This window comes from Clarias gariepinus, chromosome 19 (genome assembly GCF_024256425.1).
Source record: "Clarias gariepinus isolate MV-2021 ecotype Netherlands chromosome 19, CGAR_prim_01v2, whole genome shotgun sequence".
In the NCBI taxonomy this organism is placed as follows: Eukaryota; Metazoa; Chordata; class Actinopteri; order Siluriformes; family Clariidae; genus Clarias; species Clarias gariepinus.
The window spans coordinates 27,135,001-27,147,115 of record NC_071118.1 but is presented as its reverse complement, the minus strand read 5'-3'; the positions used below and the strand labels follow the sequence as shown (position 1 = coordinate 27,147,115).

The window sequence follows — 12,115 nt, the reverse complement described above, 5'->3', positions numbered from 1 at the left end:
TAATTCATTAGTTTGTTATATGTCCAAAACAAAAAAGGCAGGGAGTGCCAACACTTATGGCACAATAGCTTTGATATAAAAAGCATAGTTCTGAGTTATATGATAATATTTAGGTTAATACAAAGATAAGCTGCTTATTATTAAGGGAACAGTATTGTAACTACACACACACAGTTAGTGTAACGATTTTATTTACAGGAACATCTGTTTTATTCCAACTCCATTACATTCAGTGCAAATGCAACAAATGGCAAACTGTCCTGGGATTCAGCACGTACTCTCTCTCTCTGTCACACACACACACACAGACACACACACATTTTATTTTATGGGGTTTTAGGCTCCACTCCTGATTGGCTGTTTCCTGTCGCAGCATCGCAAACCCCTCCGAGCAGCTGTGTCTGAAACGCCCATACAAGTGCTTCATAAACAAGCGGATTGTACGTCACGTGCTTATCGAATCCAATGGATTCTTTTTAAAAGGTAGTGAAACAGCCGAGGGAGAACCGAGTCGAGTCGATGCTACTGAAGAAGGCCAGTGTTTTGCTCAACATCCATCGTTAACAATCCTCTGCCTCTTAAAGAGCAAGCTTTGGAGCTGAACATCAGGGTTGTGAAGTCTAAGATGTGTTTTTATTACATCAGTGTAAGATTACCACAAGAATATTGAGGGGATGCAATAAATCATCAAAAGAAAAAAGGCTGAAAAATTGTTCCGACAAAATAAATTAATTAAGCACTCACTGATACTAGGCAACTGACGAACTTCGAATTGCATTAATTACTGCGAGTTGTGATTTTATTTTCTTGAATTACGCGATCGCTAATTTCAACTTTAATGTGGGCGGCAATTTATCATTCCTTAAATCACGAATTGGTGTTCTAGGCAAAAAAAAAAAAAACCCTAAACAGATCGTCATGATGTAAGTCGCTGAAAGACTCGTGTTCTTGTTTTGAGATCGGATTTCGTGCGATTAGATTAGACTGAGGCACTTCACTAGTGATGCAGACGCACGTCGGATACTCCGGATCATCCCGACTCACACAAACACACACACACTCAAACAAGATCTGTTAAATCAGTACTTTTTGTTTGGATACACACACTCCCATACACTCGTCTCCCCCGTTTCTAAGGCATGAGGAGTTGGATAAATCACGCAAAAAGCATCGGCTGACTGCAATCCCACGCACGTGAGGCGATAATTAGAAATTATATACAAGAAGTCGAGATGTAGAGATGCGTTTCCTAGTCGGATAAAAAAAAAAAAAAAAAAAAAAAGATCCCGCTTTTGTCTACTAATTCTTAATTGTGCTACAGTATGCCGGCCTTCGTGACTCCAGCGTACACAAGTACAACTAAAAACACATTTTAGATTTCCAGAGACAAAATTTAACACCAAAACATCAGGAAAAAAAAAATAAAACTAAACAAAACAAAAAAAAAAACATACAATCTCCTCTTCAGCACCAGTATCCGGGCTTCATCAAAGAGATCGAGACGAAAAGGCAAAGTTCATGAGTCAGGCTGACGTTCGTAGGTCGTAGGTCATAGGTCATGGACAGCCCTCTTAGAGTTCATTTTACAAATGCTGGGGATGGTTAAACGTCTGACCCAGGTGTGTGTGTTCTTTTCTTCTATTTTAAATTAGCAGCATGAGGGAAAACAGATAGACAGAGAGAGAGACAGAGCAGTGAAGTCTGCGATCAATCAATGAAGTGCAGAAAAAAAAAAGACAAAAAGTGAAAGTAAACCCGATAGATCTGTTCTTCTGCATCTTGGCTCCGTTAAATAAACATTTTCTATAAATCTCACTTACTTACATACAGACAATATGTTTTAAAAGCAATATAGATTTCTCTGCTGAAAGTACGGGACGGACGCCGAGACTCGGCCGCGTGTCTCCGCGCAGATGGGAGTTTAAGCCTTGGGGCCGCGTAAAGCCTACGGGACGTCTATACTGAGGACCGATGCAGGGAATCGTGGGTAATGCGGGTTGTTTCAGGTGGCAGCTGAGGGTCTGAACGCTCAGGAGGAGGAAGAGGAGGAGGAAGGGTTGCAGTGAGAGGAACCTCCTCTGGGCCGCTGTAGCTCGGAGTGTCGACAGGGGGCGCTGTACACCGAACATCTGTACATGGAAACAGACCGTGTTTACACACTGATAAAAACCTCCAACATCCATCCATCCATCACCTTGAAACCATCTGTCCATGTAACTATGTTCTGGTAGAATGTTCTGGAAGAATTACCTGAGCTGTTAGAAGAGGATGGTTTTGCCAGCAGTTTTTTCCTGCACGTAGGAGGTGAAACGCTTCAGGAACTTGGGGTACTCTCGCTTCGCTACGGCTCTGAGGACGGACGCAGGGGCCCAGCCACCGGGGTTTACTGCACGATATTCACAACACGAAATGATAAACAACTCTACATCATTATTATTATTATTATTATTATAACAATCTATATGATATGAATTAACTGACCGTTGGCTACGTATGTTATTTTACACAGAATGTTGTCTCTGCTGATCTCCTTGTTGCCCTCTGGTGGACTCACCAGCGTCTGGCAGATCATGGCGATGTTGATTTTGGCTCGGACACACCTGCTGCTCGGCTGCGATGAACAAAAGTCAGAAATATAATGAGAAAAAAGTGAGGGAAAGAACATCAGGAGAGCGGCTCAGTCACACACCAGCACTGTCCAGTTCTCATCAACCCCCCCCCCCCCCCCAAACCCATCAACACCCCCAAACCCATCAACCCATCAACCCCCAAACCCAACACGGTGCCAGCAAGTTAGAGTCGATGTTTACGTAAAAACTGCAGGATTTAGTAAAAGTAAATAAAAAAAAGAAATGGGTAGAAAGAAAAAGGTGGACAAGAAAGCAAAAGAAAAAGAAATGACTAAAAAGAAACTAAAGAAAATGAACCAAGTAGTAAAGAAAGAAAGAAACAAATAATAAAGCAAGCAAGAACGGAAAAAGAAAGAATAAAAGAAAAAACAAAAAAGTGGAAGAAAAAAGGAGAAAAAACATGCAAGAGGAAAAATAGGCAAAAAATACATTAAAAATAAAGTAAGAAACCAAGAACTGTAAGAAAGAAAGATAGAAAAAATAATGGGAGGAAAGAAGGCAAGAAATGAAAGAGAAAAAGCAAAAATCAAATGAGGAAGAAGAGAAGTATTGAGAAGGAAGGAAGAAGAACAAAAGAAAAAAGGAAACAAGAAGGAAAAAGTAAGAGCATGCAAGAAAGACTGAAAATAAAGAACACAAGCAAGAAGTAAGACTGAGTAAGGAAGAAGGAAAGTAAAAAAAAGAAAGTTAATTGAAAAAAAAAGGAAAGAATCGCAGGTTTTAGTTAAAGGTCACATTTGCGTGTTTCCACTTCCTGTGTCGGATCTTTACTTTAAAGCGATCATCATTAATGAAGATTAAACAATCAAACAACGTTTTTTTTTTATCTTCAGTTAATGTTGAATGAATGCATGAAGCCAGACTCTTAGTACATCGTATATTCCTCGCCCTATGCAGCCATGCTCGCCCTGTGAGATCACACACACACACGTTGTTTTGTACCTGTGCATTGTCGTGCTCCACAGAGAAGTTGCAGACGATCCAGGTGTCGGGGTCGTTCTCGTTGCTGGCCATGATTTTGCGGATGGCCGACAGGTACAGCACGTCTCTCTGTGACGCAGGCCACACCCTCTGCACGAGAGAAAACAATCAGCAGGTGAGAATCGCTCGGAGGCGGTAACAGTTACACACTGCTGCGCTGATCGTCAGTCTCTCACCTTGTGTGTCTGGTAGATGATGATGGCGTTATCCGACAGCGTCTCCACCACGTTGAAGTTCTCGACAGTAGCTGAGGATAAACAGAGAAAAATAAGACTTTAAAATAGAATTAAAATAGAAAAAACAAACAAAACCTGCACTATAAAGACAGGATTACATTCGAATATTTTAATGTTTTCCTGCATCTGATGTATTTCTCTTCAAGTTCATACATTCTACAGCTCATCATGTCAGGCAGGAAGACAAACGTGAGGAAGAACAAAAGAAAGGAAGATGGCAAGCAAACAGTTAAAAAAAGGAAGGAAAAAAGAAAAGTACAGCACAAAAGAAAAGAAAGTTAAAGTGTAGTAAGAAATAACAAGAAAGCACAAAAAGAAAAAAATAAGGAAGTGAGTGGATAAGCAAGAAGGGAAAGGAGGAAAGAGTGGAAGAAAAAAAACAATGGAAAAGAAAAGAAGCAAGTGTACAGGAAAAACAAGAAGTGAGTAGGAAGGACAAAAGGAAAGTAAGGCACGAAGAAAGTAATAATTTAGTAAGAAAATAAAAAGGAAGCACAAAAGAAACCATAAGGTAATGAGTTTAAGAGAAAGAAGGGAAGTAAGAGAGGAGAGCACCAAAAAAAAAGAGAAATTTGGAAAAGAAAGACGAGAAGCAAAAAGAGGAAGACAGCAAGAAAAGAACTGATGTCAGGCAAAGAAAAGGCAGGACAAAAACAAGTAGTAAGTAGAAAATTAAGATGGGGACAGAGGGAGGGGACTCACTTTCCCAGTCGTTACGAACTTCTGTATCCCAGAAGTAATGGCACACCTCATGACCTGTGACCCCTTTGACTGCGTGTGTGGCTTTCAGAGGATCCAACACGATGCCGTTCTCTTCAACTTCTCTTCTGTACACCTACACACACACACACACCTTTATTGATATTCCACAGAGTAGTGCAGGTGATGCTCCCATGCAGACAAAATAAAACCTAGAGGTGTACTCCGCATTTTAAAACTAAAATGAAAAATATATGTGTATCCTCATGAGGACCAGTCGAACGTCCCCACAATATGATTCACATCAGACGTGTCTCCCCTTGTCTAGACATTCAGTTCACGTCAAAATATAACCTTACGTTACATTGTTTGATCAGGGTTCACCAGTAGCCAAACACTTAGCTAATGTTATTAGCTATTCCTTGTTAAACATCCTGGTTTCCGGTTACCTAGCAACCATTTTTCACCACTTAGATAAATCTAAGATCTTTCCGATCTCATCAACGTCGGTTTATAAACCCTCCTCACCTTCATCTCTCCTTCCTCGACCACCAGCTGCCAGTTCGCATCTCCGCCCACATCCTGCAGTGAGTAGGTCATGTGACTCTTGACCATCTCCTCCACCTGAACCCAAACACGGGGAGACAGAGAGGATAGAAAGGATAGAAGTGTAAGTGTCAGCAGGACCACAACCTCTGTAATGATCAATCAGAATACTATGGTGGAAAAAGAAAGCATTCTGATATTTGAAGCAAGTCTAGTTTTTTTTTTTTTTTAAATGATGTGCTCGCGCTCATAAAAGTAAAAATTAAACACGTCTTTATATCTTATGTAATTATATATTTTTTTTGTGTAAATTGTGCATATTGTCGGTGTTGTCAGGCCGAACAGACTCGTGTCATGCCATGCTGTGAGTGAAGCTAGGGGGCGCTGTTACCTCGGCACTGAATCTGTGCTCATGATGACGAGCAGGACTGAGCACTACGTCACAGGACAGAGGGGAGGAGGAGGAGGAGGAAGAGGAGGAGGAGGGTAGAGTGGGGGGCTGGAGCACACAGACAGGATGGAGAGAAAGTAAGAAGATTGACAATGAGTAGCTGTGGAATGGCCTGAGGCAGGACTGAGACTCGAGTACAAGAGGTGATCAGGATCAGGAAAGCGTATCTGTGCAGGAGAAACGTCACGACGTCGATCCTTCACAGCAGCGGGACTCACCTTCTCGGCGAATCGGTGTGTGCCGATGGTGGAGTAGACGTCTACGGAAGGCATCGGGCTCGGCCTCTGTATCCGACACTTTTCTGTCTGAGTCTAGAGGGAACAAAAACAAAACACCACAGACACACAAATATGGCATTAAACTGCGGCTTAGTGCTGCACACGTACAGAGTACAACAAAAAAAAAAAACAAGGGAGAAAGAAACAAGGGAGAAAGAAGTGTGTAAGAAAGAAAGGATGGCAAGGGAAAGCAAAGCAAGAAAAAAGCAAAAAAGAGAAAAAGAAAGAAAGATGTAAGACAAGGAAAAGCAAGAATGCCAGAAATCAAGAAAGCAATCAAGAATTAAAGAAAGCCAGAAGAAGGAAGGAAAGAAATGGGAAGAAAGCATGAAAAATAAAGAAACAAAAAGAAGAAAGAAAAGGTAAAGAAGGAAGAAAAGGGAAAAAACACAAAGGAAGAAATAATAAGAGAAAATAAAGAAAAAAGAAACAAAGAAAGAAATAAGTGAGAAGGAATGAAAGATAGATAAGTTAGATAAGGGAATGTAAAAAAGGTAGGTAGAAAAAAAAGTAGTGGATGTAAGAAAGAAAGATGGCATGCAGCCAACAAGCACAGAAGAAAGAAGGGAAAGTAAACGGCCACCGTCACTGTAGATATTAATGTGAATAATCCGACCCTGGAGTGTGATGATGTTCAATAAAACATCGAGAGAACAACAGACTCGAGAGCAGACTCTTAGCCAGTTCTGTTTATTAGCTACTAGACAGATGTGCCCCCTGTTCTCTCTGTACACTCTGATAATGCTCCCATGCAGAATTAAAACCCAACCACACACACTTCCACTGTAACACAACTAAAACCCAACTCACAATCCCTGCAGGAGACGTCCCTGCTCCCGTCAGCGCTCCTACCCCACTGATGTGCTTTTGAGAAATGGAACGTGCTATTTGGGATGACGAGGAGCTGTTTAAGATTTAAATCCCCGTATGCAGGCAGCGTTTTAAACCTCACTACTCCAAAACCACAGGCGCTAAACTAGCTGCATTAGCCGTGAGCTTAGCAAAGCCACAGTTTGTCCAGTTAATGGGATATTTCTGCTCAAATGGTGAACGTGGAGATCTGTGCAGGAATGATGACATCACCAGCTGCGTGGATGCTCTGAAGAGGGATATCTATCAGGGTTTATTTATCAGCACAGTCGATGACGTCATGTCATGACCTTTACAGCTGAAGTGTTAACTGAAAAGCGACATTGGTAATGATTTTTTTTTTTTATTTAAACCAGAATTTCCGTTTTATCTGTTTGAGCAAAACGTTATAACTTGAACCCCTTTAGTGAAACAGTGACACACACACACCTGTTCCTCTATTTTGTCTTGTCTATCCAGAGCGGCTTCCACGGCATCGAAGAACTCATCCTCGTTTATCAGACTGTTCGGGCCCTCCTGAGGGTCAGAGAGAGAGAGAGAGAGAGAGAGATTTAGACTCACAGAAACGCATTAAAAACACATCACAGGGTAAGAAGGAAAAGGAGAAAAGGATAAACACAGTTTTCTTTAAAGAGGACACCTTCCCAAGATTAGCTTTTTATTCATTTCAATTTATTCAGATTGATCTAAAAAAAAAAAAAAAGTGAGGGGGGAAAACATTTTTTTTTTTTTTAGCTCACAGTGAGAGACAATTTTTGACATTTGAATGAGTGTCGAGGAAAAAAGTGACAGGCCTCTTAATGTGACATCGTGTATAAAAATATTCATTTTTGTGATGCTTAACATAACAGTAAAAAGATACATAATGATTTATGATACACAACATAATTCATTACGTCAGACCAAAGATAAAATCCAACTAATTTCTGTCAAATCAGGCGACACAAAGCAGCAAATTTTCTTTAAAAGAAAAGCATTACAGTTCAAATATTATAACCGTATAAAATACTCTGCAATCCATGTACAATACTATTTTTAAAATATAACCTTCCTGCTAGGCATGTAGAGAAAAAAAAAAGTTATTCCAGAGTGCCATTATATATATATATAAAAACCCACCTCATAGTCCGGGCCTCCGAAATGAGATTTCTTCTTCAGCTCAGTCAACGCCGTCTTATAGGCCTCCTCCACCCTCCTCCTTTTCTCCGTCTCCTACAGCCAGACAGGGAGAGCGAACGATTGAGGACGAGAAGAATGAACCAGAGAAACGGAAGAAGAAGAAAAAGCGTCCGTGGGAGGTTGAGAGAGAGCCTGAGTCGCTTTCTAGTTTTCTCATCTCACGAGTTTCAGAGTGGAAATGTCACCTGACTAACTCGATCCTTCAGAACGTCCCGTTATTACAAACAAAGAAAAAAAAAGGAAAAAAAAAATAAAAATCATCGATCATCTGTACACATGTAAGGCACAGCTATAGCCGAATCAGCGGTGTCTTTTTAAAATACATTATACAACATTATTACTCGACGATATCGCTACATAATCCATAGACGGCGTCCTCTCAACATGAGACACGGCGGTTTGTGTATGTACACGGCAAGCTAATTAAAATCCTTCATTCAGTGACAAGGGAGACTTTAAATCTTCCATCGTGCCTCGAGTAAACAGGAGCTTATTACTTATATGTTAAGACGAGCGAGCGAGCGGGCAGAACATCCTCATCATAGGGGACCTTTTCCTATTATATTATGCAAATATCACTTTTTAGTCACTTGTAAGACACCGAGTTGGATTGTGAGGAAACAGACATCGTGACATTCCTCCTACTGTGACATCATACAGTAAGAGCCCCTCCCCTGGTCGTGAAAGGCGTTTAAAGAAAGGATAGATATGATGTCACAGCTGCAGGAACTGGGGAGAGAACGCAAAAAAAGTGTTAATAGTCTTTTAGAGTGTGGAGTCACTAACCAGCAAAGGAAGCATTTAACCTGTTTTATTAGGGCCCCGGGCACTATAGGGTGCACAGGACCCTGCTGCCATTCGGATGCCTGAGAGTCTCGTGGCCCGGAACCAGATTTTGCTGCATAGCTCATACACACTTGCACATATGCACATGAAACTCAGTACACATTTAGAGCTCATTGAGCTGAACAACTTTCGCATGACCTGGGCTCAACTCAACAGGAGGCTGGTTATTTTGGGTCGTTCGGAAAAGTGCACCTAATGGATTTTGATATACTCCTCCTAGGGAATTTATACGATTGCCACCAAACCGGGCCGATGTAATCTTAAGACATTGAGGACGCTAAATTGCTGAGGGATTTTTGATATCTCAAACGGGTCAGCCGTGATAACGTCTTAAACTTGCACCGAAAAATTATTAATAACTTTGTGTGGCCTTATATTGAGTGACACGTTCAGTGACATCACGTTGAGGAACATCATAGTGTGAGGCTTTTCTTCCAGCATCTGTGGCCTATTGTACACACGTACACATCACAAATGTTAACACTCTCACACACGCTTGATTAAAATTTGTGATGTGTGATATATGAGTGTGTTTTGTGTGTGTGCGTGTGTGTGTGCGCGCGCGTGAGTGTTAACATTTCTGATGAGTATGTGTGTACAATAGGACACAGATGCTGGAAAATAAGCCTCACACTATGATGTTCCTCAACGTGATGTCACTGAACGTGATGTCGGCGATGGCTTTTTGTGGGTCTTAACACTCATCTTATTAAAACATCTGAGCAGTTGATGGTTAAGGGCTTTGCTCAAGGGCCTAACAGTGGCAACTTGGGATTTAAACCTGCGACCTTCTGAACCCTAGTCCAATTCCTTAACCACAGAGCTACGCCTGACGGTAGCTCACTGCTTCAGACATGGGATCACTGATCTGGTCCTGAAAGGTCTAGGAGCAAGACCGGTAAATCCTCAGTTTCTCAGGAGTCCCCTGGACTCTGTTGGTCTTAGTTTAGGAATCAATATGGAAAAGTCAAATGTTTTAAAATGTTTATATTTATAACCAGTACAAAAAAAAAAAACAACAAAAGAAAACCACACTATACACAAAAGTACAGTATGTGAAGACCTTTCCATCAGACGCGCCTTTCCATAATGACCATATGGTCCTTAGATCTCTCAAGCGTCTCCGTTTGTCCCCGTTCTGGAAGCTGCATGCGGTCGTACGGCGGCACTACACCACCTACTCACCAGCTAACCCTCCTGTTGTCTTGTCGCAGTGGACACTCGCCTTATTGTTTTCCTAAAAGGAAACAAAGCAGCGCTGCGTTTTCACGTCCTCGATATGAATTATTCAGACCACGAGCCTCAGAAAAGGCATTGTCCTGTGCAGAGTGATGGTGTCGTGGTGCAGGTGTGAATCACGGTGGACTGAAGACCGGAGACTGAAGTCTGAAGCCTTAATTGATTCTAAATCGCTCGTTAAACATCAAATAATACTTTGATTTCTCTGTGGAGCTTCATACGTTCTTATGGAGTTCCTGTACGACCGTGTGTGTGTGTGTGTCATCAGGTAATGCTTTACCTTATCCAGTCTCCTCTGCCAGCTGTCCTCTCTCTTCACCATCAGGTCGATGCAGTGTGAGAGCGTGGCCAGGATTCCCGCTGTAGTGGCTTTAAACGTGATGGCCTCGCCTTTAAAATCGATCCCGTTCAGGCCCTTGGTGCTCAAAGAATGGACCACTATGATGAGACAAACGGTAGCAATATCGATTAAATAAACGCGTAAAATTTTAGCGGTTTGCCTTTTAAATAAATAAATAAAAATCAATAAATAAAATCAACTCCGGAGAGGAATCCGAATCAGACTCTAACCCTTTTTAAAGAAATCCGTTTCTGTCTAACCGACCTCGGTCACTGTGTTGATATGATGACAGTGGGCGGAGCTAATTTCCGGGCCAAAAGTTGAAAGAATATAAATACTAGAAAACACCTACTGCACGGTAATGAGGCAAATCAAAGTGTTTAAAAATCATATTTGAAAGTAGTTAAAGATTATAAATCTGTAAGGACTGTAGAAAAAAATAAAGGGTACTTTTAAAGCTAGACGCGCACACACGGTCGAATGAATCGAGCGAAGCCCAGATCAAGGACGTTCTTTCACATGATTTAAAAGTACAATAAAAAGTAAAACTCACGCTTCTCTTTGCTGCCGTTGTGGTTGTGCAGGAATTCACCGTCGGTGCGGGTGGTCGGGAAATCGTCTTCATCGTCCTCCACGACTGGATGTGATGGAAAAAAAACCACACACAATTATTATGAACCCGTAGACCTCAGTGGAAGTGGCAGGCACTGCCTAGAGCTGCCAGTACATCAGGTCCTACAGTGAGGCGGCAAGTGGCATAGCACACAACACGACAATGGAGCTGCTCATACTCCAGAGGGAGAGAAAGTGGGAGAGAGAGAGGGAAGAATGGAAGGAGAGGCGAGAAGGAAAGAATGAAGAAAACAATGAGAGAGAAGGAAAGGGACAACAGAGTAAGAGATGGCGAGGGGGAGGACTGAACGGACAAAAGAACTAACTGATTGTGTGTGTGTGTGTGTTTGTGTGTAGAGAGAGAGAGAGAGAGAGAGAGAGAAGCAAGTAAAAAAAGTGCCAAATGAGGAGAGCAGGAAGTGAGTGAGATGAGGAGGATGTTGCCACATGGAACAGAGAGAGAGAGAGATCACCTGCGGATTTACTGGAATCAGATTCAGCTCAGTATTATTATCAAATTATCAGATTATTACCTTCAGATTCAGATTATTATCAGATTATTACCTTCAGATTCAGATCCATATTATCAGATTATTATCAGATTATTACCTTTAGATTCAGATCCTCATTATCAGATTATTACCTTCATATTCAGATCCTCATTATCAGGTTATTACCTTTAGATTCAGATCCTTATTATCAGATTATTACCTTCATATTCAGATCCTCATTATCAGGTTATTACCTTTAGATTCAGATCCTTATTATCAGATTATTACCTTCGGATTCAGATCCTTATTATCAGATTATCATCAGATTATCATATTCAGATTCAGATCATTATGATCAGATTATTATTATTATCAGATTATCATCATCATCATCAGGTTCAACTCCTCATCATCATCTTTCGGCGTCACTTGGACCATGAGAAACGTGTTGTGTTTTAACCCTTTTATTCAATTTAGTTGTGAAGCTGTTGGACTAAAGGTGTCAGTTCATTTTCCCTGTTCTGGAAAATGAACTGACACCTTTTCTGACCAATCGGAAACGAGGATTCGATCACTCACTTTTATCCCTCTGCAGCTCGTCCCTGGACACGGCGTCTGAGCAGGCGTCGAAATATTTCTGCAGTGTGTCCACCTGCCTGCAGAGGATGTCTCTAAACGTCTCCATCTCGGCTAGCTTCTCACGCAGCCTGTGGCCCT

The 12,115-nt window shown here is 41.4% G+C and overlaps 1 protein-coding gene across 2 annotated transcripts in view; it reads right to left on the bottom strand.

Moving 5' to 3' along the window:
* Positions 1-174: 174 nt before the first annotated feature.
* The window catches only part of cert1b (ceramide transporter 1b), a 38,191-nt gene continuing 26,250 nt past the window's right edge, over positions 175-12,115 (bottom strand). Inside the window, exons 5-18 of one of the 2 annotated variants that reach the window (XM_053478097.1) lie at positions 11,978-12,115; positions 10,849-10,932; positions 10,236-10,393; positions 7,811-7,903; positions 7,121-7,207; positions 5,762-5,854; positions 5,484-5,591; positions 5,075-5,170; positions 4,550-4,682; positions 3,788-3,858; positions 3,573-3,701; positions 2,482-2,611; positions 2,251-2,386; positions 175-2,129 (exon numbers count right to left, since the gene is read on the bottom strand). The exon at positions 11,978-12,115 is cut by the window's right edge and continues 1 nt beyond it. In XM_053478097.1, the coding sequence (XP_053334072.1) occupies positions 2,259-2,386; positions 2,482-2,611; positions 3,573-3,701; positions 3,788-3,858; positions 4,550-4,682; positions 5,075-5,170; positions 5,484-5,591; positions 5,762-5,854; positions 7,121-7,207; positions 7,811-7,903; positions 10,236-10,393; positions 10,849-10,932; positions 11,978-12,115 (1,448 nt within the window). In that variant the 3' untranslated portion in view covers positions 175-2,129; positions 2,251-2,258. The remainder of the gene's footprint in view (positions 2,130-2,250; positions 2,387-2,481; positions 2,612-3,572; positions 3,702-3,787; positions 3,859-4,549; positions 4,683-5,074; positions 5,171-5,483; positions 5,592-5,761; positions 5,855-7,120; positions 7,208-7,810; positions 7,904-10,235; positions 10,394-10,848; positions 10,933-11,977) is intronic. The other variant, XM_053478096.1, reaches the window with a different exon arrangement.